Source organism: Myotis brandtii, unplaced genomic scaffold (assembly GCF_000412655.1).
Source record: "Myotis brandtii unplaced genomic scaffold, ASM41265v1 scaffold191, whole genome shotgun sequence".
NCBI lineage: Eukaryota > Metazoa > Chordata > Mammalia > Chiroptera > Vespertilionidae > Myotis > Myotis brandtii.
In genome coordinates, this window is record NW_005357115.1 from 4,540,335 (window position 1) to 4,565,716 (window position 25,382).

The window sequence follows — 25,382 nt, forward strand, 5'->3', positions numbered from 1 at the left end:
CTGATTATGGATACATTTAGAACATCCTTCTGATTTAATGACTCGTGCAAGTGTAGTGAAATCATTATATTAAATAAAGTGGTGGATAGAGGGAAAATATAATACTTAGCATAACAATTAACACTACTACCAAAAAAAACCTTCACAGCTTACAGCAATTAAAGCAATGTAACCTAGACAGAACTAAGACTCTCAAAGCAGCTTTCCAAATAAGGAGAACCTTTCTTTTACAGAAGAATGGGGAAAGAGTAATAATTAAAGTCTATTAAAAGTGATACAGTGAAAAGACAATGAATTCGGTGTTTATTACTGAATAAACAATTTATAATACCTCCAAATCTCAGTGATTCTCAAATGGGGAAAAGAGGAAACAGGTAGTTTAAAAGGCATATTCAATAAAATTTTATAAATATGTACATATAGGAAACAAAAAATGTTATTAATGTTATAGAAAATAAGCTTGATAACATCTTTTTAACTGGTGGTCATACACAGATAATTTCAGGATATTCTTATTAACTAAGAATATTGTCAGCTAAGGAGGATTTTTCCACCAGTGAATTAAAATAATAACAAAAATAAGATAACGACGATGATGATGATAGTAACTAGCATTTATTGAGCTTTAACTACATTTGTTGAGCCTTTACTACATGCCAGGCACAGTAGTAAGCAACTACACTCACAACTACCCAAGTACCAATTTTACAGGTGAGAAACAGAGGCAGAGAGTTTAAATAATTTGCCCAAGGTCATATTGCTAGACACTAACCCAAGGATCTAACCACCTCACAGGCTGCATCAATGAATGCACATGCGCATGACAGTGGAGGATGGAGGAGAAGAGATCACATCATATCTACCCGAAAGGAGTATGGGACTTTAGAACCTAAATCATATTCCCAGGACCTGCCTTCTCTACAGTTTATGACTTAAGAGACAATAAAAATCGGTACCTATCCACATCCGATCCTTTTCACTCTCACCTAATCTATTAGTCATATTGATTATATTGCAACATGTATCAGCTATTAATATTCCAAAAACAGTATTCGCTTATAAAATTAGATTAAAATGGAATTGACTTTATTTTTCTTCCTGTTTTAGATGAGATTGAGAAAAAGAAACCTGAAAAAGAGAAGAGGATTTTAAAAATTGGGAGCTCAGCCATAGAGCAAAATAAAGACATGGGGGCAGTGCCAACACCATTCCCATCCTTGCCCATATCAGTTTAACAATAGTAAGTCTGTGGTGAGGCACAGGAGGTGGCTCATAGCTCCTGCTCTCAGCCAACTTCCAGTTCAACTGAATAGCTGAGATGTGAAAATTACATGTCAAAGTTTCTTATGGTTTCTTCAGGGTATCTAACAATATAAGTAGGGGGTAGTAGTCAAGTTAAATTCAGTTCAGGTTCAGCTCAAAAATTAATGCCTTGAAATTAAAAAAGTGTTTTATTCTTATCTTCGTGCCTACAGATATATATATAAACTAAAATACCAATTTGACAAAAAGCCTTTTTTGAAAATGAAAGCTTTTCAAATATTAAAAACAAGCCCTACAACACTCAATTATGACTTAAGGCTGTCCAAAAAGACTGTGTAGGCTGGCCCTGCCTGTGGACTGCTGAGGTGAAATTTTTGCAAAGGGAAAATCATCACTTACATAGTCCGTCCCAATCCATTAGGAAGACATCTAAAGATCAGCACATTTAGGTATTACAGACAACATTAACGCTACACAATCAGAGAGCAACTTTCTCTGAGGGATATGACATTATTTAATAAACACACAAGTGAGGAATAACATCATTATTACAGACTGAGGCAGAAATAGGTAACATATTGAATAGTTAAAAGCTTTTTTCAACATTCCTTAAAGATTTCCTAAGTGAGTTTTGTCATACTGGCAAAACTATGGTGTTACTATACTGACTACAATTCAAATGTAAACCTAACCGTGAAAAGATGCTTACCTAAATTTAAGATTCATCATTTTCCCCCAGGGGAGCGCATTCATAAGACCTCCAGATCCAAACCCATTCTTCAGCAAACCCATAAACAGCTTCTACCACACAAGCGGCCCCTATCCCAATCCTCCCCAAAGTCATCTCTACATCTTTCTGGTATTATCCTCTTAATATTTATTTAAAAACTCTAAATTCCAAACTCCAAACAAACACCACATTTTATTACTGATGGTATTATGAACTATTAAAAAAGTATTAGATTAAGTTTTAAAAATCAATATTATAATCATTTGGTGCACAATCCCACACATTTAACACTCAATTTAACTCATTTGCTATCTCACACACAACCAACACAATATGCAAGAAACAACTGCTGGGAATTGTTTCAGATGCTCTAAAGTAAAGTATGTTAATTTCCAAAGCAAAGTGACTTGTGCTGTGAATTTTAACGCACTTGAAAGCCTGTACTTTCTCTCATTCTGGAACACAAATTTTGCATGTCTGAAGAGCTGTGATTCATCTTAAGAAAACCCATCTTGTGTTAAATGGAATGGAAACTGGACTAAGTGGTCAAATGACAAGTACATTCATATTCAAGCTGTATTATAAATGCATGTACAGTAATTTACGTCTCTCAGCTACCACAAAAGGCTCTTGATAAGCAGGTAATTTGCTAAATGGACTCCTTTATCCAAGTATTCGAAGGGCGTTACAAGAAAAATCTGCAGAGGCATTAATGTGACGTAAAGGTCAAGCATTGTGACATACCTTTCAAATAATCCCGCCTAACTTGCGTTATGATGAGGAGGCTGTTGGCAGCATCGTTCAGTGTGAAGCCCTTGATGTGGGTCTCAGCGCTAAAAGAAGCAGACATTTAGAAAGGAATTACTGACATGCTTCTGATACGATAATAAATGGTTGAGCACCAAGGTGAAATTATAAAAACTACTGTTCGGATGTTAAAAATATTGCTGCAAAATATCGACCTGGAGACAGCTTTTGTGTTATCCTGTCAATGGTTATAGAAGGATAATTTTTTTTTGCATTCTGACAGATGACAAAGTTGGAAATGAGCAACAAAAGAAACAAAGTACAAGATTTTTTTTAAACAATCGGTTCAGATTCTTGAATGCTGACATATTAGATGACTAAAATAACTGCATGCCCTGCATTGTTCTGCTGTATCCTAAGCTGGATCCCTTTTCCTCTTTTTCCTACATTCACCATAATTATAAAATGTAAAACTATTCTTTCGGCAACAAAAATGAACACTTATTTTCAGCACTGTATATTTTAAACATAAACTAAAGCATATTACTAACTAACCTCATATCACTTGGTTGATTAATTTTTAAATTGCTGTCATCATACAGTTTTTAAAGGTGAACATATTGTAGAACTAAAACCATTGTTACATTAAAATTTAAAATTTCACACAACAATCTTGTCCTGGACTTAAAAATTTAAAACAATTCCCCCCGCCCCAACTTTTTAAAACCCAAGAGCAAAAAATTGCTTTACTTATGACTAAAACCTACAGGATTTAAAAAACAAACAAACCCTAGTCAGGGATGATTTCTGTTTGCTACACTGTTTGTACATCTCCTGTGATGAAATTTCAGCATCCCCAGGGCTCACCACCCGATTAGGAAATCTCCACAGGTCAAAAAGAGCAAAAGCAATTGCTGCCATTTGCCTTATCAAGCTCAGTGATGATCTTGCTGCCAACAACCTCAGCCTGCCGACGTGGGCAGGTTTCGAGAACAGCAGGGTCACTGCTAAATTGTTCTCGTCAATCCCAAGAAAATCCTCCAAAGACACAGTGATGTGCCCATCCTCTGTCACTTCCAGCCACTGGGGTTCACCCCTGCAGCCCCCCTCACCCCCAGACGCAGGATTTTCTTATCCCCCAACCGATCCTCTTAATCCCTCCAAAGCACCCACTGCTCAGTTTAACGCTTTTCCTTTGTACCATCTGCCAAAGCTCTTAAGTCAACAACTCCTGCAGGAGACTATAAACTGCCTAAAATAAAGGATTTACTTTCTCAATCTTTAGCATGATTAAATAAACAGTAGACGCTATTAAAATTAAGCTCACTTCTTATGCCAACATTATTACATGTATTATACTATACTTACTTGAAAATACTACCTAAAATTTATTAAAATCATGAGGTAGCAAAAGTTCTCTTTTAAAGGACATCAAGTGTGAATTATAAACCTTTCGAAAACCTCAAAACACAGAACATTTTCTTTCCCACCTTGTGAAGCTACCTATTCAATACAAATATTAAAGTGAGATAAATAGGAAGACAAAAACTGTGCAGTTCCAGTATATACCGAACACTTATATTTTTACATAGTAGAAGCAATCAATCACATCAAGTATATTCCAAACTGGCAAAAGGAAAAAAAAACTGCCCTAACCAGTTTGGCTCAGCGGATAGAGCGTCGGCCTGCGGACTCAAGGGTCCCAGGGTCGATTCCGGTCAAGGGCATGTACCTTGGTTGTGGGCACATCCCCAGTGGGGAGTGTGCAGGAGGCAGCTGATCGATGTTTCTCTCTATCCCTCTCCCTTCCTCTCTGTAAAAAAATCATTAAAATTTATTTTTTTTTAAGAAAGAAAACTACAAAAAGTTACTGGCAGAGATCTTTGAATTGGACTCATTCATACAATACAATTAAAGAAGTTTACTTCTGTTCCATAGTTTTGATCTTTCCTTTTGAAAAACCATCTAGTCCAGGACTGTCAAATCAAACTTCCTGTGATGATAGGATATTTTTATCTGTGTTGTCCAACAGGGCAGCCACTAGCCACATGTGGCTAAATGTGATAGAGGAATGGAAATAATTATATTTAATTTTAATTAATTTAAATTTAAACAAGCACATATGGCTACAGTGGCTACTGGGTTGAACGACACAGAATTCTGGATGTTTTCATTTTTAGAACTGCCAAAGGAAGTAACTACAAAGGATAAAGGGCATAGATCTTTTAACTTACAATCAACTGCAAAAATTAATATCTTAACCAAAGATGATAGTACTGTAGGGAGCGTTTCATCTTAAGAGATTTCAGAGTAACAACAAGGTCTAGTATTATACTTATATAACACACACAGAACATTAGTTGGTGATTATAATTTATCTCAGTTTGGATAACAACTAGCCAACCCAGTAAAAACCATCAGTGAATTATTTAACGCTATTTCTAGATAGAATGAAATAAGAAGCTGGTAGGAACAAGAGAGAACAAAGTGCTATTCTTGAAAGATAAAGTAGTGCAACTGCTAAGAATTTCCTAAGAAAACAGTTTAATGTTATCAGATATTTTATTTTTATTAATTTCTTATTTACTGATTTGAGAGACAGACAGACATTGACTTGTTCCATTCATTGGTTGATTCTTGTATGTCCCCTGACCCGGATTGAACCTACAACCTTGGCGTATCAGGATGACGCTCTAAGCACCAGAGTAATCCATCCAAGGCCATCAGACATTTTAACAATAATTTATATCCCTTACTGTTCTCTGAATAAGCAGTTCCACTCCCTTGAAATAGTTCACTATACCTAAAGTTTCGTGTTGAAACATAAAGAAAAGTTATAATTCTAACTAAAAGTGAAAAAAATTTGTTTCCTTTCAAAGTTTTAAAGGCAGCTATTGCCGATACTTTCAGGTTCTATTACTAGTTGGGAAGATTAAATGACCTTGTGAATAAAACTGAAAAAAATCTCATTAGAGGTCAATTGAATCTGCAACACATTAGTGACAGCAAAAGTATAGCAATGACAAAGACTGCACTTTCTATTAGTTCATAGGAAAGACTGAACAAGTGGCATTGTGTAGGTCATTATAGCAACAGACTGCTATTTGACTGCTATTAACTGAGAGTAACAGCAGAAAAAGGGCAAGGGATACCGCTTCTTGCTATGTGGCTCACTTGGTTACACCATTATTATAATAAAGATGCCTATAAAACAAAGCAACAATTCTTTTTACTCTAATCATAGATACAGAGCTAGAAGGGCCTCATGTTGTCAATAAACCAGGAAATGAATCCAGAGAAGTTAGGTGACAATCCTTTAGTAATACAGTTAATTAGAGAATTGGAACTACAACTTCCACTTCTGAATTTCCAGTCCAGAGTTATTTTCAATGTAGACCTAACCTACAATACAATTCTTCATAGTTACATAAAACATTTTATTGATCCAAGGGAAATGATGTGCATCCAATCCTCAGATCAGGTGCCTCTGGGCATTCTAAGGCTTTGCATCTAGGATTCTCTTAGGCCCACACAGCTACACAAGGAAGGTAGCTGTGTAATAATGGAATACTGCATAATACAAAGATAATAGTGACCACAAGAGTATAGAAAGGCTTCACAAGATCTATAGAGGGAGGGAAGGAAAAAAGATAAACTTACATTTTACAGGTGTGGACATAAGAGGAAACAGAAGGGCTGTGCTTATAACCATCATCTTGGTCAGCAGCTTGCATACTTGTTTGATCAAGTTTATACAACACATACCAATGCATAAATATGTAAATGCACATATAATTAAAATAAACTATCACAAAATATTTTTAGTACATAAAGTGCTTTGATATTTTATATTCTATTTCATTTTTTAAAATGTTGGTTCTGTCCCATTATATACACTCTATGACCCACTAAGTGGTTAAAACGCGTTTGAAAAACTGCTTGTGAAAATGGTCTTCAGAGAAGGCATGCACACTATGTGAATGCTCGGGTGAGCCAAGAAAATGTTTAAACCTTTCTATTTAAAACTTATCCTTTATTCCTTTATGTTTTATGATATACTTACATGTGAGACATTAGTACAATTCACTATTAATGGTGTGTGATCAAAATGTTTAAGATGTGAGTCTTGAATCACTGGGTGTTCAGTAAAATGCAGACTGCTGATCAGCTGAATCAGAGCCTCTGCATGGAGGGAATCTTTTTATGCTACCAGAATCTGAAGTTCGCTGTTCTAGAACAAGTCCGGTTAAAATAAAAAATTATAATCTGTGCTTTTGTAAAGTATTTTAGAGGTCTTTTAAACCAACCCCAGGATTAAAAGTTTTTTTTTTTTTTTTAAATATATTTTATTGATTTTTTTACAGAGAGGAAGGGAGAGAGATAGAGAGTTAGAAACATCGATGAGAGAGAAACATCGATCAGCTGCCTCCTGCACATCCCCCACTGGGGATGTGCCCGCAACCGAGGTACATGCCCTTGACCGGAATCGAACCTGGGACCCTTGAGTCTGCAGGCCGACGCTCTATCCACTGAGCCAAACCGGTCAGGGCTGGATTAAAAGTTTTTAAGTTTTTCTTCTTTGCTTCTATCCACCCACTTTTTCATACCCAACTCTCAATATAAATGCTCCTCTATTTTTCCCACTTCTCCTTCCTCCCAAATAACTGTTGCTTCAGAATGCCATTGATTATAATGGGTAGTGTCGGGAGAGACTGTAGATAATAATTTCCTGAGAAAATTTTAGGAAAAAACCTACACCCTCATGATGACTTCAATGGTTACAGATGACAGGATGTTGTTCACTGTCAAATTTTCTAAGTCACTAACTGAGGATACAGTGAGTATTCTTAAAATAGGTGATTTACTTAGCGACTGAGTATTTTTATCTAGGGAACTAGCCAGAGAGACAAAACCACTACCACCACCAATCAGACTAAAAACAAATAAAAATCATACAAAAAACACAACAGAAGGGGGGGAAAATGTATTTAAGATGCGTCGAGCACCTATATTTTCTCTACTTCGCTAATCTCTTTCAATATCTAGCAGAAATCTTTAATGTGAATATTATTATGCACTCATCATAGAAGAGAAACTGAGGTTCAGATTGGGAGGTAGTTTTTCAAAGGTCATAGAGCTTTCAAGTACGATTCAAACCCTTCGTTATGCCAGGCTGCTCCTACCACAAAAGGTGCGTGGATCTAGCTGCTGAACATGAAACAGAACATGACACAAATTACTTTTCTGTCTATGGGTACCATAAATGAGTTATGAGGTTACACAACATAAATAAAAGGTATTGCACTACGTAGGGCCAGAAAAGGTTGCATAATTTATAGGTTTAAAAAACCCATAAAATTAGAAAACCACTTCATATGATTTTTGTGGGTAGTTGAGAAACCGTTACAATACATCATTAGAAAAATCCTTAATAACAGATGGCATTTTTTAAAGTAAGAGGTATAATAAATGGACTAATACTTACAAATTTTTCACTTGTATTGCTTGTGTAAAGCTATCCTTTATCAACAGTAATTTTATAAGATTGTTGTAAGTTTCACTGTCAAACACAACATCTTGCTTTTGTGCTTTCAGGAAAATATTATATGCATCTATGAAGAAAGTAAAACAACAAAAATGAGACGGCATCATTCTGAAGTGGCAAAGAGGAGGGGGGAGAAAAACAAAAACATAGCCCTAAACCCACATATTTGTTTCTTTTAAATTTTACCAACTATACAGAGACATATACACTGCTCATGCAAGCAGATGCTATCTCTCTTCTAATCTTTAAAATACAAAGTGAGTTTGGAAAACTACTACCTAATCCAAATGGATGATACCTGAAAGGGCCTCCTTTTAAAGTTATTTTTCATATTCGCTTTCAAAAGTCAATGAATTATTTTCATGCCATTAAAATTAGAAACAGCTCTTCTGAATTTGTCAAAAGATACCAGTTTGAAGTAAACTGCAAAATGTGTCTTAAAGTCCAAATAAAGCAGAGGTATAATTTAGATTGAGGGGAGCAAAAGATTCATTTTAAAGCAATCTTTAATCTATAAGTGGGTGGTTACAATGGTTAACACTTCCACACAATAGCATTAAAGTGAATATAGCCTATAATTCTAAAATTAGGAGATCAAATTATTTGGCTGCGACAGGACTTATACAAAAACATACAATTTTCAAATATACAGATATCTAACAAGTAAACTAAGCAACATTTGTTTGACTGATTAACAGTTTTATTTCACTTGTTCACAATAACTGTCAGTGAATGAAAAGATGTTACCAAAAGAGAAGTATCTACACTTTTCAGTCACTTACTTTTCTGAAATAAAATTGCCTGGCTATAAACATCCAACTGAAACTACAATCCACTCTCTGGTGTGTATAAACAAATCACAATAAAGATTGGCATAACTGAACTGTTAGGTACAACCTTCTATGGATATACTAGAACATACAGCTAGGAATGAACTTGATATTAATGCTCACAAGAACATTCTGAGCTATTTCAGTGTTTCTTAAACAAGCAGAAACCAGGCTTGTATTTATAATTAGGGGATTTTGCATTAGCCCCTCTATTATACTGAAATGACATACCAAAAACTTAGTTATCCTTTCAAGTTAAATTCACAGAAAACAAGAGAGCAAAGGTATGACATTAATATTTGTATCTTAACTAAAAAAGAACGGACTATCACTCAGTACACAATGCATATGTTTTCCTCTTAAGGGAGCTAAGAGTTAAGATGTAATACAAATAGTGTCGACTTTCCAACAAGCATATATAACAGTTCACTAGTTTGCTGAATGAAAATAAATAATATGTATGATTTGAATATTTAGGATCAATAAAATAATCTAGAAAATCTTACTAGTTGTTTTCTAGAAATTGTAGTCTTCACACAAATTACTATGGCTGTGTTTATTATTTTTCAGTAGTTAAAAGAAAAAAGCATCATTGTAATACACCAAACTCATTGACCACAGTTTGTTTCTGGCATGAGAGTCACACTATCCCTTTAAGTATACCAAACTATCAGAAATTTGATGAAGTGCTAATGCAAGCATTCACTTCTCAAGGTATTCATATTTTGCTAAGCATTCAAATCCAACATATACAAAAAAGTGACTAAAAGCTCTGAAAAAATTAACAGGATGAAACCAAATAGGTAAGTGTAAACTGTATACTAAAACTAGAATAGGGATGTAGCTCTACATTTATAATAAACACTGCATTTATTTAGTTAATTGTTTAAATTTTTTTACTTAAATAAAACAGAAACTTTTAAAAAGACAATACATGAAGGAGTTTTGGAATCTTTAACCAGAAACTATCCACTAACCTTACATTTATCTCAGTTAAGTCAAAACTCCACTAGACCAGTGGTCGGCAAACTCATTAGTCACAGAGCCAGATATCAACAGTACAACGACTGAAATTTCTTTTGAGAGCCAAATTTTTTAAACTTAAACTATATAGGTAGGTACACTGTTATTAACTTAATTAGGGTACTCCTAAGGCTTAGGAAGAGCCACACTCAAGGGGCCAAAGAGCCGCATGTGGCTCGCAAGCCGCAGTTTGCCGACCACTGCACTAGACTATTTAAGTAGTATTGATAATAATTAATTTTACATTTAGGTTGAAGAGCTGCATGGTGAAAGACTCAAGGATGAATAGACTGGATATGCAGCTATGAAAACTGACTAAGAATAAAGCTTCTCTGTATGACTGACAGAGCATAGGAGCTTAGCTTATTCGAATTTCATACATTTTATGTTAGTGTCACAAAATTTCTAGTTAAGTCAAGAAATTAAGAGGTTCTATAAATTTCTAAATTAATTTCTTTCTACTGACCAGTACTGAAAACTGTCAATATTAAAACTGAAAACAAAATCTGCTACATATTGGTTAAATTATCATAAACCTTACTTGAAAATCCACACAAAAACTGAAGGACTTAAAGATAATGAATGGTACCATTTTATGGAGACAAATTAACAAAACTAAAGGAAACATAGTAATATTTGATTTTGGGAGAGTACAACAAAGTCTAAGTGAAAATAGCTGGCATGAAGTTGGCAAGCTTACATCAGAGGGCTCAAGATGGTCATAAAACTTTTAAAGTAGTCATGGTAGAAGTAGGCATGCCTTCAGGGAAGTAAATAAAGAAACAGGGCTCATGCCCTGCCTCCAACCATAACATACAGTAGGCCCTCCTTATTCAAAGTTTCTTGGTCAACTGCTGACCAAATATATTAAATGGAGAATTGCACACTGCTCTGTGTAGTGTGATGAAATAGTGCACCGGATGTGAATCATCCCTTTGTCCAGTGTATCCACACTGTATGTGCTACCCACCCATTAGTCACTTAGTTGCTACGTCTGTTATCAGATCAACTGTGTTATTTTGCAGTGCTTGTTTGTGTTCAAGTATCCCTTATTTTATTTACTAATGTGACACTTAACTTTTATTACAATATATTGTTATAACTGTTCTTTTTTATTTTTAGTTATTGTTGTTAATCTCTTACTTGCCTAATTTATAAATTAAACTTCATCATAGGTAAGTGTGATAGGAAAAAACATAGTATATAAAGGGTTCAGTACTATTGCGGTTTCAGGCATTCACTGGAGGTCTTAGGACATATTCCCCACGCAGGAAGGGAGACTACTGTATTGCTTAATTACTTCAACACACAATATGATTAGAGTAGTTAATACTCTAACATTTTTTGCTTTTAAATAACAGCAAAAAAGCCCTGTCTGGTTTGGCTCAAGTGGATAGAGTGTCAGCCTGCGGATTGAAGGGCACATGCCCGGGTTGTGGGCACGATCCCCAGTGGGATCGAGTGAAATCATATTATACTTGTCTTTCTCTGACTGGCTTTCTCTGACGTGCAGGAGGCAGCCAATCAATGATTGTCATCATTGATGTTTCTATCTCTCTCTCTCCCTTCCTCTCTGAAATCAATAAAAATATATTTAAAATAATAAAAATAAATAAAAGCAAAAAATATATTAAAATTTATATACAAAAATTTTTCATGATAATGCTATTTTCAAAGTGTAATTTTGAAAAAATGTATACCTATTTTAGTTTTTTAGTATGAAAAACTTCAAATGTACAGAAAAATCTAAAGAATAGTGTAATGAACCCGACATCCGTCACCTACCTATAGTAATAACTATTAACATTTTGCCAGATTTGCTCTTTGTTTTTTATAGCTTAAGTATTTTAAAATAAATTACAAAAATCTAGATTTTTTTCATCTGTCAATACTTTATTATATATTCCCAAATTTAGGACATATTCCTATAAATCATAATTATCATTATAATATCTAATAAAAATGAGAGCAATTCCTTAATATTACCTACCACTCAGTCAATATTTAAATTTTCCCAATTGCCCCAAAATGTCTTCATTAATTTAAAAAATAAGAATTAATATATACAATTAGAGTTCCATCTCTATCCTATAAACACTCTAATTTGCTGGGCTTAGATCCATGTTGCTATTAGAAAGAACACCCTAGCGTACATGCTTACCTTTGCTTTTCTTCCTTAGGCAGGCACTCAACAGATCTTTCTGTAAATTAACTTCTTCAAGTGATGGTGCTGGAGTATTCAGGGATTCTTTTTCATCCTCATACCACAAGTTAAAAACAAAATTATTCAGTTACACAAAAAGTGGCAAACACAGTGATCTTTTCAGTATAAAGCTGGACTAATCTATGACCTAAAGTTATATTGACAAGAAAATCCGTTATGCTTACAGTTAAAAACAAATTACCTCAGGTACATCAAATGGAACTTCCTGATTATTGTTTCTAAGGATTTCTGCTAATAATCTTAATGTCTTCGCACGAGGAATAATATTTTCTTCTTGCATTTTATTCCAGGCAGCATCAGCTCTTTGCCAGTCACTGTTTATTTCTATAAAATTTGATGAAATAGAAATGAACGAACATATTAAGTAGAATTCATGAAAATATTTAGGACTTTTTCTTATTTGATGTTGAAGGACGCATTATTTCAAATACTGCCTCCAGGGAAAGGAACAGGGTGATTGTGGACCAAAGTAAAAAAATCTTTTTTCTGTATACCTTTTGAATTTTAAACCATAGACAATCCTTACCTATTAAAAACCAAACAAACAACAACAACAAAAAACCCTGAACTTTATTAAACACCTTAAAAATCATGTTGATGAAAAGTTTGTCTTTTTAAAGTAACTGAGAAACTGCTCACTGCTGAAATCAAAATCAGAGACAGGTACTTCAGTCTTTGGAAAGAGAATGAGTACGTGTATAAGATACAGTACACAGCTGAGCATCTCAAATAATTCAGTCTGCAACTGTATGATTTTCCTCAAAAGTGACTAATCAACAAACTTCTTTCACTTAGTTGAGTAGGGAGAATTTTGTCTCTTAGATTGACTTGAAAAATTTCTATGACAAGTGTGTAATAAATTTTTTTATAAAACTTTACTTCATTTTTTCATCCATCTTTTATCCCCTCTATGCCCTCTACCCCTCCACCCATTCCTTTCCACCCCTGAAATCACCATACTGTTGTCCGTGTCCATGACTTCTTTTTCTATTTTGCTCAATCCTTCCACACCTCCCCCTGAGCTATTTGCCTGCTCTATTTGCTTGGTAGTTCAGTTTGTTCATTAAATTCCACACGAGTGACATCATATTATACTTGTCTTTCTCTGACTGGCTTATTTCACTTAGCATAATGTTCTCTGGGTCCATCCATGCTGTTGCAAAGGGTGAAATTTTCTTTTTTTACAGCAGAGTAGTATTCCATTGTGTAAATGTACCACAGTTTTTTTTCATCCACTCATTTTCTGATGGACACTGGGTTGTTTCTAGATCATGGCTATTGTAAATAACACTGCAATGAACATAGGAGAGCATATATTCTTTCAAATTAGTGTTCCGGGTTCCTTTGGATAAATCTCCAGAAGAGGAATCATTGGATCATGAAGCAGTTCCATTTTTAATTTCTTAAGGTAACTCCTTACTGCTTTCCACAGTGGCTGCACCAGTCTGCATTCCCATCAACAGTGCGAGGGTTCCCCTTTCTCCACATCCTTGCCAACACTGGTTGTTTGTTGATTTATTGATTATAGCCATTCTGACAGGTGTGAGGTGCTATCTCATTGTGGTTTTAACTTGCATTTCTCTGATGATTAATGACACTGAGCATTCTTTCATATGTCTATTGAGCATCTGTATGTCCTCTTTGGAGAAGTGTCTATTCAGCTGTTTTGCCCATTTTTTAATTGGATTGTTTGGGTTTTTGGTGTTGAGTTTTATAAGCTCTTTATAGATTTTAGATATTTACCTCTTAACAGCTATATCACTGGTGAGTATGGTCTCACATTCAGTGATGTGTCTTTTCATTTTGTTGATGGTTTCCTTTGCTGTGTAAAAACTCTTTAGTCTGATGTACTTCCATTTGTTTATTTTTTCTTTTGTTTCCCTTGCCCAAGGAGATATAGCAGAAAAAAACATTGTTATAAGAAATTTCTGAGATTTTACTGTTTTCTTCTAGGATTTTTATGGCTTCAAGTCTAACATTTAAGCTTTTTTTAATCCATGAGTTTATTCTTGTGTGCAGTGTAAAAAGGTGGTCGAGTTTAATTTTTTTTTGTAAGTGTCTGTCTAATTTTCCCAACACCACTTATTAAATAGACTATCTTTAGTCCATTGTATGTTTTTGCCTCCTTTGTCAAATACTGACTATACAGGCATGGATTTATTTCTGGGCTCTCTATTCTGTTCCACTGCTTAGCAATGAGTTTGTACATCAATATGCATTATTCTGGAAAAAGATCTATACTCATGAACACTGTCGACAGTTACCTAGTTATAGAAGTGACTGATAACATCTGGAGCCATGATTTTCAACCAGTGTGCTGCAAGGATTTAAAAAATAGACAATACCTGCCTATTTAGTCAGGGGCACTGACTTAGATTGTCAAATAAAAAAATAACAGCCAACACAACAATAGCTGTCTGGTGTGAATGAATCAAAATTACACCTATTTTTTTCGTCAGATCGTCAAGAAATATAGTATAAAATTCTATACTATCGAATTCTGCGCCACAGAATTTTAGTAATTAGTTTGTGTGTGCCATGAGATGAAAAAGGTTGAAAAATCACTGATCTAGAAGACTTAATTAAAAAGAAAAGAAGTCTATACTCAAAAGTCCTATTAAATTCTGCAACTCTGACGAAGATTTTTCTCACTTCTCATTACTGCTGTAAGAATATAAAAAATTAGCGATTAAATATAACATTTTGTAATAAAGTTCAATCTGCCCTCTTCTTGAGCCTCTGTTGAAGATTCCACATTTGACAATCCCTGGTGCTTCCTCAAAGTGGGAGAACCCTTTCCCGTCTGTCTACTGCCTTCAACAGAATAAATAAATGTCTCCAAAATGAAAATATGAGGACCAGTCAGATTACTTACTATATAGTTTTAGCAGATTGTAATACAGCTGGTCTCTGTCGCATTCAAATAGCTTCTGTGTCAGCTCCACTAATTTTTCTAGAGTTTCAACCTTAAAAATACAAACAAGAGATGGACCTAGATTATATATAATATATATTTTATAGTTGACAAATCTCAGTTGAATAATCCTTGAAATTAGCTTTACCCAAAAAAGGTAAATTAACTTTATTTCAAAATTAAAGGCCTGAGCACAGTGATGTGAATTTGCTTAAGCCACTAACCTGTACACCTTAAAATGATTAAAATGGGAAATTTTATGTTACATGTTTTTTATCACAATTTAAAACAATTTTTTTTAAGTGAAGGGTTCAAAGGTTCCTTGGAGTCAAGAACACAACATGATCAATTATCTAGTTGAGGGAACCTCCACAAGGTGCATTTGGAGAATTTTCAGATATCTGGGGTGGAGGACTCAGTGAGTATACACTATATTTTTTCAAGAATACTCTTCCATACAAACATTATACTCCTCTTCCCCTGTGGCTTTTACTTGGCAAGATGTGGACAGATATCTGAACTGCAGGGGAGGTAAAAGAAGTAAAGCAGAAATTGCACTGGGCTCCCAGCAAGCGACTCCTCTAGTCATTAAGGATTAAAGCAGATTTTAATTGCCAAGGAAATAAGGTTAGCCTGCTCAAAATAAATAAAATAAGGCAAGCTAAAATCTTCAGGGCCCAAATCAGAATTTTTAGGAACTACGGCACCTTGGAAACAAGAATTAAGCCATAGCTTATTTGGAAAACAACCAAGATAACACTACTTCCATTAATAACACTGTCTCTCCTGAAATCCCCAAATGCTCATATGACATGCAGGACACTTGCTTCCAACTCATCGTTTTAGGTACTTGAGACCAGAAATTAAACACAAACCTGATTACTGGATATACATCTATCACAAAACCACTGAAGTCTGGCAGATCGTGCTCTAATGCCTGGAGTCTGTAAAATAAAAGGATCACATAGCACATAAGGTAAGGCTGTAGCTAAATGTTAATTTTTCAAAGACAAATAGTTTTCCTTTAATGGATTTGCTGCCTCTTTCTCAAACATATACACTTAAGAAACCTACCACTTAAACCCATAATTATCAAAGATCTTTAGGATTAGAATAGAGCGTAACACACAACCAATACTTAACCTGTGTCTGTAAGATTTGGGTTATTTCAAAATGCTGTTTTACAGATCAATTTTCATTCCATAAAGCTTTAGTTATTAAAATGGTTAAGCTTGCTTTAGTTCAAAAAGAAATCTTGAAATAATGAAATTTAACTCCAAAGTATGTCAAACCTATCTCTCTCTCTCTCTCTCTCTCTCTCTCTCTCTCTCTCTCTCTGATCCCAATAGATTCAGGAAGCAAAAATTACTAATGTTTCATAGACTTATTAACAATTATCACAATAATAAACCAATAGCTTTCAAAAATGCTTTGTAAAACTTTAGTGATAAAAGTCTTCTGACTACCGCAAATGCTTGCCTAGATCTAAAATTAAATGTCTAAAGAGCTAAGTACTTAAGTCAAGCTAAGTATTTACAATTAGTTCAGAGTCTTAGTTTATTTCAATAATTGAGTCATGTTATATCCTTATATCCTCAATTAGAAATTACTGACATTTAGTCAATAACTCTGGCTTCAAAGCAATTATTTTACAATTCTGGATACTGGAATAAAAGCCAAACCATTATACATATAATTCAAGGATTTGTCAGTGTAACTATAGTAGTTTCATCTTGTGTAAGAGGGCTTCACCATTAAATACTACACTTCAATCACAGCAATATGATAATAAAACTACACACTCACTAGAGCCCTGGCTGCTCTAGTCTACAGGAGATACCTTTACTGATATCTCCATTCAGCTAGGTTGACCAAACCAGGTACCCCCTCAATCTGATCTCTTATTTATAAATCCTATTTTTATTTCTTAAAATAATATTGTATAATGTTAAATTAACAACTGAAGCAGAAACTAACAACTCAGAGCTTTGATAGAATGATAGAAAAATTGGTACAGAAGTTGTATAAGTTCTCATGCTACCTGTGCAAGTGTCCACATTTTGGAATACAAGAAATAAATGTTGAATCAATTACTTTTTAACTATATTCTCAAGTATCATTAATATTTACATTTTCACATAATTTCCACCCATGGATTTTCTCACACTATCTGTTTTGCTTCACATGCATTATGCTGAAAATGAAACCAACATCAACTGCATACAAAAAGCCCTTGAAAAAAAACCTAGACAATCCTCTTTGGAACATGGCAAAATGCAAGGACTACATTCACTTACAACTTTCAATATTATTGCTGATCCAAATGCCAACGATCTAAATAGCACAACTTTTATAGAAAACTCTTCCTGTTTGTGGCTGATTAATCTTTCTGTCACTGGCTGGACAGCTGACTTATACAGCACGTATTTCTATGTTTCATTTTGAAATTGAGAACTGCTTTCACATATAAGTCTCAATCATCAAAAGAACATCTAGGTCAGATTAACTAAATCTCCTAGGCTTCTATAAAAGAGTCTACATTTCTGGCCTATCTCTTAACATCTTACTGAATTTTAAACACTGCAAGTTGAAAGCAAAAATAGAAAATGTAATAAAAACATGGAGAAGAATAAATTCTAACTGGGACATTGAATATAACTTATCAAAAACCAGTAAATGCTGAATTAAAACAATGGACTCACCTCTAGCTTTTTGTTTTGCTATATACAATCTATTTAATGAACAATGAGGATAAATTACTTATTGTAATAAAAAACTGGGTTGCTGTGTTTCAAAACACTTTGTGAAGTTCCGATTTAGTACTAGGTCCACTTATATAAGAACAAAAAGTAATCTAAAATAATCTGCATTACTTTAATTTCATTATATTACTGATATACTAGGTAAATCTGTTGTTATAATAGGCTTTTATGTATACTAGTAAAAATAGATAAAGTAATTACTACCTTTAAAGTGAAAAGAAATGAAGATTCTTTTGCTTAAAACTGTATTTCAAAAAAAAACAATCTTAATAAATTGGACTGAAATAGAAAATGTTATTTTTGTGTGTTCTGTTTTTAAATATATTTTTATTGATTTCAGAGAGAAAGGAAGAGGGAGAGAACAAAACATCAATGATGAGAGAGAATCACTGATGACTTCCTTCTGCACGCCCCCTATTGGGGATCGAGCCCGCAACCCAGGCATGTGCCTCTGACCAGAATTGAGCCTGTGACCCTTCAGTCTGCAGGCTGACGCTCTATCTGCTGAGTCAAACTGGCTAGGGCTATGTTGTTATTTTTTAATATGTTTCTATAGATTTCAGAGAGGAAGGTAGAGAGAGAAAAACATCAATGATGAGAGAGAATCATTGATCAGCTGTCTCCTGCATGCCCCACTCTGGGGATTGAGCCCACAACCTGGGCATGTGCCCTGACCAGGAATTGAACCATGACCTCCTGGTTCATAGGTCGATGTTCAACCACTGAGCCATGCCGGCTAGGTGAAAATTTTACGTTTTAATTTTTTTTTGCCATTACTGCTGGAAATGGAAAATGGAAAACAAACAATTACCTCTAGCCTCATTTTCTCTAGCCAGAGCATTAGGAGGACAATCAAATGTATAAGAGGGATGAGACAATAACAAGAACTCAACTACTTATCCCCATACCCAGGATAGCAGGGGAGGAAAAAGGGTATCATAGAACTTATTAATCCTTTCAATGTTTGTCCTTTTCTCCAAAATCTTTAGAGATAGACGTATAGACCATGTCTAGTAAGGAGGATAATATGTGTATGGCTGAGCAAGTCAAACTAATAGTCAACTGCACTTTAACCAGATGTTAAGAGGAGACACTAATTATACTTCAAAGCTATAGTTATAAAAACAGTATGGTACTGGCATAAAAACAGACACATACATCAATGGAACAGAATCGAGAGGCCAGAAATAAGCCCTTGCATATACAGTCAGCTAATATTTGACAAAGGAGCCAAGAATACTTAATGGGGAAAGAAGATAATCCTATATAATAAAAGCCTAATATGCAAATTGTCCCTGAGAATTCGACCGCTCACTATGAAGTGCGCTGACCACCAGGGGGCAGTGCAGAACATGGCGGGCGTTGGCAACGCGTGCTGGCAGCAGGCAGCAGTGGAGGCACTGCAGGCTCCAATGGGCCCTGATGAAAGTGGAACCACCGCGGGATGGTGGGGCAGGTGAGCGGGCAGCACCAGGCCAAGGCAGGTGCAAGCGGGAGCCCAATCGCCCTGCCAATTGCCCCGCAGATGGTGACGGGAGGGAGGGGGCGCGGGGGGCATCCCCGATTGATTGCCCTGCAGGCAGGATGGTGGAGCAGGTGAGTGGGCAGCGCCAGGCCAAGGCGGGGTTGCCAGGTGGGGCTGCAAGGTTGTGGGGCTGGGGGTGCGAGCTGGGGCTGCGAGGCTGGGGGTGTGCGCTGGAGCCCGATCTCCACAGGCCACCCCAAGGGACCCCACCTGTGCATGGATTCGTGCACCAGGACTCTAGCCTCTTTAATAAATGTCATTGGGAAGACTGGATAATCACATGAAGAATGAAGTTGTACTCCTATCTTATGCCAGTCACAAAAAATAACTCACAATGGGTTTAAGATTTTACTACAAGACCTGAAACCATAAAACTCCTAGAAGACAACATAGGGAAAAGCTTCTTGATATTAGTCTTAGCAATGATTTTTTGGATGAGACACCAAAACCAGAAGCAACAAAAATAAACAAGTGGGACTACATCAAACTAAAAAGCTTCTGCGTAGTGGAAGAAAAAAATAAACAAAATGAAAAAGCAACCTACACAATGAGATAAAATATCGGCAAGTCATATATCTGATAAGGGGTTAATATCCACACTATATAAGGAATTCATACATCTCAATAGCAAAAAACAATCCAATTAAAAAATGGGCAGAGGAGCTGAATAAACACTTTTCCCAAGGTGAAATACAAATGACCAATAAGTACATGAAAAGATGTTCAACATCACTAATCATCAGGGAAATGCAAATCAAAACCACAATGAGTTATTACCTTACATCTGTTAGATTGGCTGTCATAAAGAAGACAACAATCAATGTTTCTGTCTCTCACCCTCCCTTCCACATTCTCCAAAAAAAAGACAAGATGAGTGTTGGCAAGGATATGGAGAAAAGGGAACCCTTGTGCACTGTTGGTGGGAATGGAAAAAGAGTATGAAGATCCCTCAAAAGATTAAAAATAGAGCTACCATATGATCCAGCAATCACACTTCTGGATATATATCCAAAGGAAATGAAATCAGGATCTCCAAGAGATTTCTGTGTTCCATATTCACTGCAGTACTATTCACTATAGTCAAAACATGGGAAAAAAATTGTCTATGATGAATGTATAAAGACATGGTATATATTACATGCAAGAGAAAGAAACAAATTCTGTCATTTGCAACAACATGAATGGACCTCCAAGGCATTATGCTAAGTGAACTAAGTCAGACTAGAGAAAGACAAATACTGTATGATATCACTTATATGTGGAATCTTAAAAATTCAAACTCCTAGAAACAGAAAGTAGAATGGTGGTTGCCAGGGGCTCAAAGGGTGTGGGAAATGGGGAGATGTTGGTCAAGGTAAAAACATCCAGTTCTAGGGATGGTGATTATAGTTAACAATACCATATTATTTACTTAAAAGTTTCTAAGAGAGTAGATCTTAATTGCTCTCACTAAAAAAAAGAAATGGTAATTATATGAGGTGATGGAGGTATTAACTAATGCTACTGTGGTAATCATTTTATAATATATAACTATATCAAATCAATACCTTGTACACCTTAAACTTACACAGTACTATTTGTCAAGTATAATTCAATAAAGCTGGGGTGGGGGGGTAGAGAATATATAGTGATCTCCCCTTTTCTACTTCTTTGCTCTAATACTTCCTAACCTCTCAAACTCCCCATGTTAAGTACTAACACACCCACCAGTCTCCTCTTCCTACCCCATATCCTCCAGAAAATCTTACCTAATTTCCTACTAAGGAATAAGTTCTACTCTTGAACTTGCATACCTATTCATACTTATAGCAGTTAACACTTCTCAGTCTTATATACCAGTAACATAAAAATGTTACTCAGTATTTATAATATTCTTTCATATGCTGATATAGACCAGTTCTCTGCACATATTAATCTCACGTTCAAGGAGCTTCATATTAGCTCCCTGAGGATTGATCTTAGTCTAATTCACTTCTCTCTTACGCTTTTTTTTTTGGAAGAAAATAACACTTTTTCTGAGTATAAGAAAAAATATGTATATATATATATATAGTCATTATAGAAAACTCACAAAATACAGAAAAGCATAAAGCAAAATAACAGCTATAATCCCATCATCCCACAATAATCCATGTATAAAAATAAGTCTATGGTCATTTTTTAAAATATTTTTTAATTGATTTTTTACAGAGAGGAAGGGAGAGGGATAGAGAGTTAGAAACATCGATTAGTGAGAAACATTGATCAGCTGCCTCCTGCACACACCCCCACCGGGGATGTGCCTACAGCCAAGGTACATGCCCTTGACCGGAATCAAACCTGGGACCCTTCAGTCCGCAGGCCGACGCTCTATCCACTGAGCCAACCCGATTAGGGCGTCTATGGTCATTTTAATCACTGGTTTATCTTATCTACCACAGTGCTTCAAATCAAAGAAACTTCATTGTATATTTTGCTTTGGAAATTCAACCCTAATGAATCTACCCATTGGTAAGACACTATTGCATTTTGGGGAATGATAAAAATGTTACTCAGTATTTATAATATTCTTTCATATGCTGATATAGTCCTAACTTATTAATTTTCATTTTTCAATAATCCTTAGAAAACTGTAAGAGAGAACTCCAGGTCTTGAATTCAATAGTGAAAAAAGCAAGTTCCCAACTTTAATTCAACTCCAACTAACCATTTTTTAAAAAGCAACTAAAATGTATTTCAGTATATTCTCATATATTAATTATACACCTTGCTGAACTACTCTAGGGGATTGCAGGAATTCTGTAAAGCTACTCTTTAATCTTTAAGCAATTTTGTATATACCCACTATGAAAATTCTGTCATCAGTAGACAGCCATTCCTAAATGATTACACTCAGTGATGTTGTACATTGGCAAAGATTTAGAGTATTCCTGTTCATTGCCTATTCATGTGAAAAGCACGTACCTTATGCTAAGCATCATATTGTGAATTATGTGGAGTAAAAAAGAAAATACAATCCGTACCAAAGAGAATTAATATTATTGATTACTGCCATAATCCAGGAAACAGGCAAGCTGCTTTACATACATTATGTGATTGAATCTTAAAAAGATAGTATACAGGGTGGGGCAAAAGTAGGTTTACAGTTTAGAGTATGAGAAACAATTTATTCTTGTATTATTAATTATTGCATTATTTTCCATATGGACTGTAAACCTATTTTTGCCCCACTCTGTATTCCCTTTTATAGATGAGAAAGCATAAAAAGGTTTAGTAACTTGCCCATTATCACACTAGCAAGTAGATGGTAAAAGGAGAACTCACTCTATACCTTTGGCTCTTCCTATTTTGTCCTGCTTATTATATACAGAGACACATGATTATCTACTGTAGAACCTTTCATCACTATTATCTGATTACCTGAGCTTAATTTCTACTCTGATCGGTGCCCTGCTAATAGTGATACCATGCATACAGAGCAGCAGAACTTAACAGGCAGGCAGCTCCCCTCATAATTTCAGATATACATACTGTGCACTTACAATGAAAGAATTTATACCATTTCTAAAAAATACAAATGAACTACTCGAGCTACAGAAACACCTGCCCAAGAAAGCATGTCCCACTTGCCTCTGGCAGGAGGATCAATTGAGGTATAAGACAGACAAGAAGAGAAGAAAGTCCTGAATTAATTTCACAGTCCTTTTCCATACTAGACTTTTCTCTTCTTTCAAAAGCATCAATAGAAACTAATAATTTTACCGGTATGTATCTACGTTTTCAATTTAATGATAAGCAGTCATTAATATACAATTAAGAAGTCCAAACACCACCTCTGTGTACCATCCATCATGGGCACTTTTGGAAAAAGACACGAAGTAATAGCAAAGTATGATCTAAGAGAAACACGATTACTGATGTGTTTACAAATTTATATAATCACATTAAATATGTTTTTAGGGTGATGTGTCCATCTTCTGAGGAATGTTTTGTTTTTTAGGGAACACAGAATTGTTTAATAGTGAAATTAATCACAATTTGTACAGATTTTATAGTTCCCCTTTCTTTGACTAATCGATTTCAGTAAGCAAAATTTCAAACTTAGATAAAATATACGAATCCCAAATAGGTCAGGTTTGTCACCTACTATTTCCCATAAGCTGCTTACCATAGTTAAAGAAATAAAAAGAGAAGAAATGTTAAATTAAATGCCAAACAGTGCAGACAGCACTTGTTTGGCTGATTAACTTGTAGACAAGCATTACAAATAAATCTGAGTATGGACTGCAGCAAATTAAATTCCACTGCTTTTAAGAACAAAGAATTCCTTGGCAAAGAGGATTAGCAACTTTATACCCAGGAATGCCAGTTTAATTTAACTGTTCCACAATCCAAGATTTATGCAAATATCATCTTGATATATAACAGTGAATTTAACAAAGTGAGGAAACAAATTCAATATACAACTAGGCTGCCTTTTCTGAACTGTAATTATATACAACTAGAGGCACAGTGCACAAAATTGGTGCACTGGGGGGGGGGTGAGGGAGGCATGTGCACACGCGCCCTCAGCCTGGCCTGCGCCCTCTCGCAGTCTGGGACCCCCTCAGGGAATGACTGCCTGCCTACAGTGGAGGCGGCTTCCTGGAGGCGGCGTCTGGCTAAGTGGTGCTCCCCCTGTGGGAGCGCACTGACCACCAAGGGGGCAGCTCCTGCGTCGAGCATATGCCCCCTGGTGGTCAGTGTGTGTCATAGCAACTGGCCGTTCCGCTGGTCATTCCACTGTTCAGTCGATTTGCATATTAGGGTTTTATTATATACAATAAAGAAGCTGGCCAAGTTTCCCCCCACTACTGCCCCACTATTGGGACTGAATTATATTAACATGAATTAGAACAAGTGTAATTAAAGATTAAAATTTTTAAACCCATCCTAAGACTCTAAATAGCTGAACTATTAGAATACTGCAGTTAAAATCGCACCTCAATGATCTTCTTGGCCTCTTTGTAATTTCCTGTTTGTAGGAAGGCAAAGAAGAGATCATAGAGCATTGTCATTTCACCTTGTTCTTGGCTCACAAAGTCCATTGCTAGGGAGGAAAGAAGAAAACATATCAGAAGAAAAAATAAAGAGAAATATAAAATCACCGAAGCTCTGGAAAAAAAAAACCAAGAAAACTTTAAAACAAATATTTAGAACACTTTAAAGATCTATGTCAACCTATTTTCTGTCACATTTCTTATTCAACTACATACATTTATGACATTAAGTACCTAAGACTAGTTTCAAAGAAAACTGGTGACAATAAAGATAAAAAATCCCAATAAAGCTAGATCGTCAAGAAGTAGAACAAAAATTAATAGAGGGGCAACTTTTCAAAATGAAGTTATTAAAATCAAAGACATTTATAATACTGAAATTCTATCTGATATTTTTCTTTTTAATTTAGAAGTGTAACAACATTTCTCTGGATGTGCTTGCCTTCGTGTTTGATTTTCTCTTCACAGCAATGCATTAAGATTAAATAAGCGACGAGGGGAGGCGAACACCAAGTACACCAAGATATTAAAAGGTGACTAACCTTTCTGAATGAGATCAGTCTCGCCTTTCTCTATCAGTTTACATAAGACATCGTGAATCCTTGGTAATATTTTATACTTGTTATAGCAGTCAATGCTGGTTTCAAGAGCAGAGGGTAAGTCATCCCTTGGAAACATAAAAATATTAACAATGAATAAAATGTATATGACTGAGCTTTATTTAAGGCAGAAAACCTCAAAGCTAAAATGAAAAAAAAAAGAGAAATAATTCTTATATATAAATAAATGTTCAGAGTGCAG

General features: G+C 35.3%; 1 protein-coding gene across 1 annotated transcript in view; it reads right to left on the minus strand.

Moving 5' to 3' along the window:
* Positions 1–25,382, minus strand: part of LRPPRC (leucine-rich pentatricopeptide repeat containing) — a 74,902-nt gene that overhangs the window by 10,827 nt on the left and 38,693 nt on the right. Inside the window, 8 exon segments of the mRNA XM_014538461.1 lie at positions 2,738–2,826; positions 8,226–8,352; positions 12,300–12,408; positions 12,544–12,686; positions 15,238–15,328; positions 16,152–16,220; positions 24,525–24,631; positions 25,124–25,248. Of these exon segments, the coding sequence (XP_014393947.1) occupies positions 2,738–2,826; positions 8,226–8,352; positions 12,300–12,408; positions 12,544–12,686; positions 15,238–15,328; positions 16,152–16,220; positions 24,525–24,631; positions 25,124–25,248 (860 nt within the window).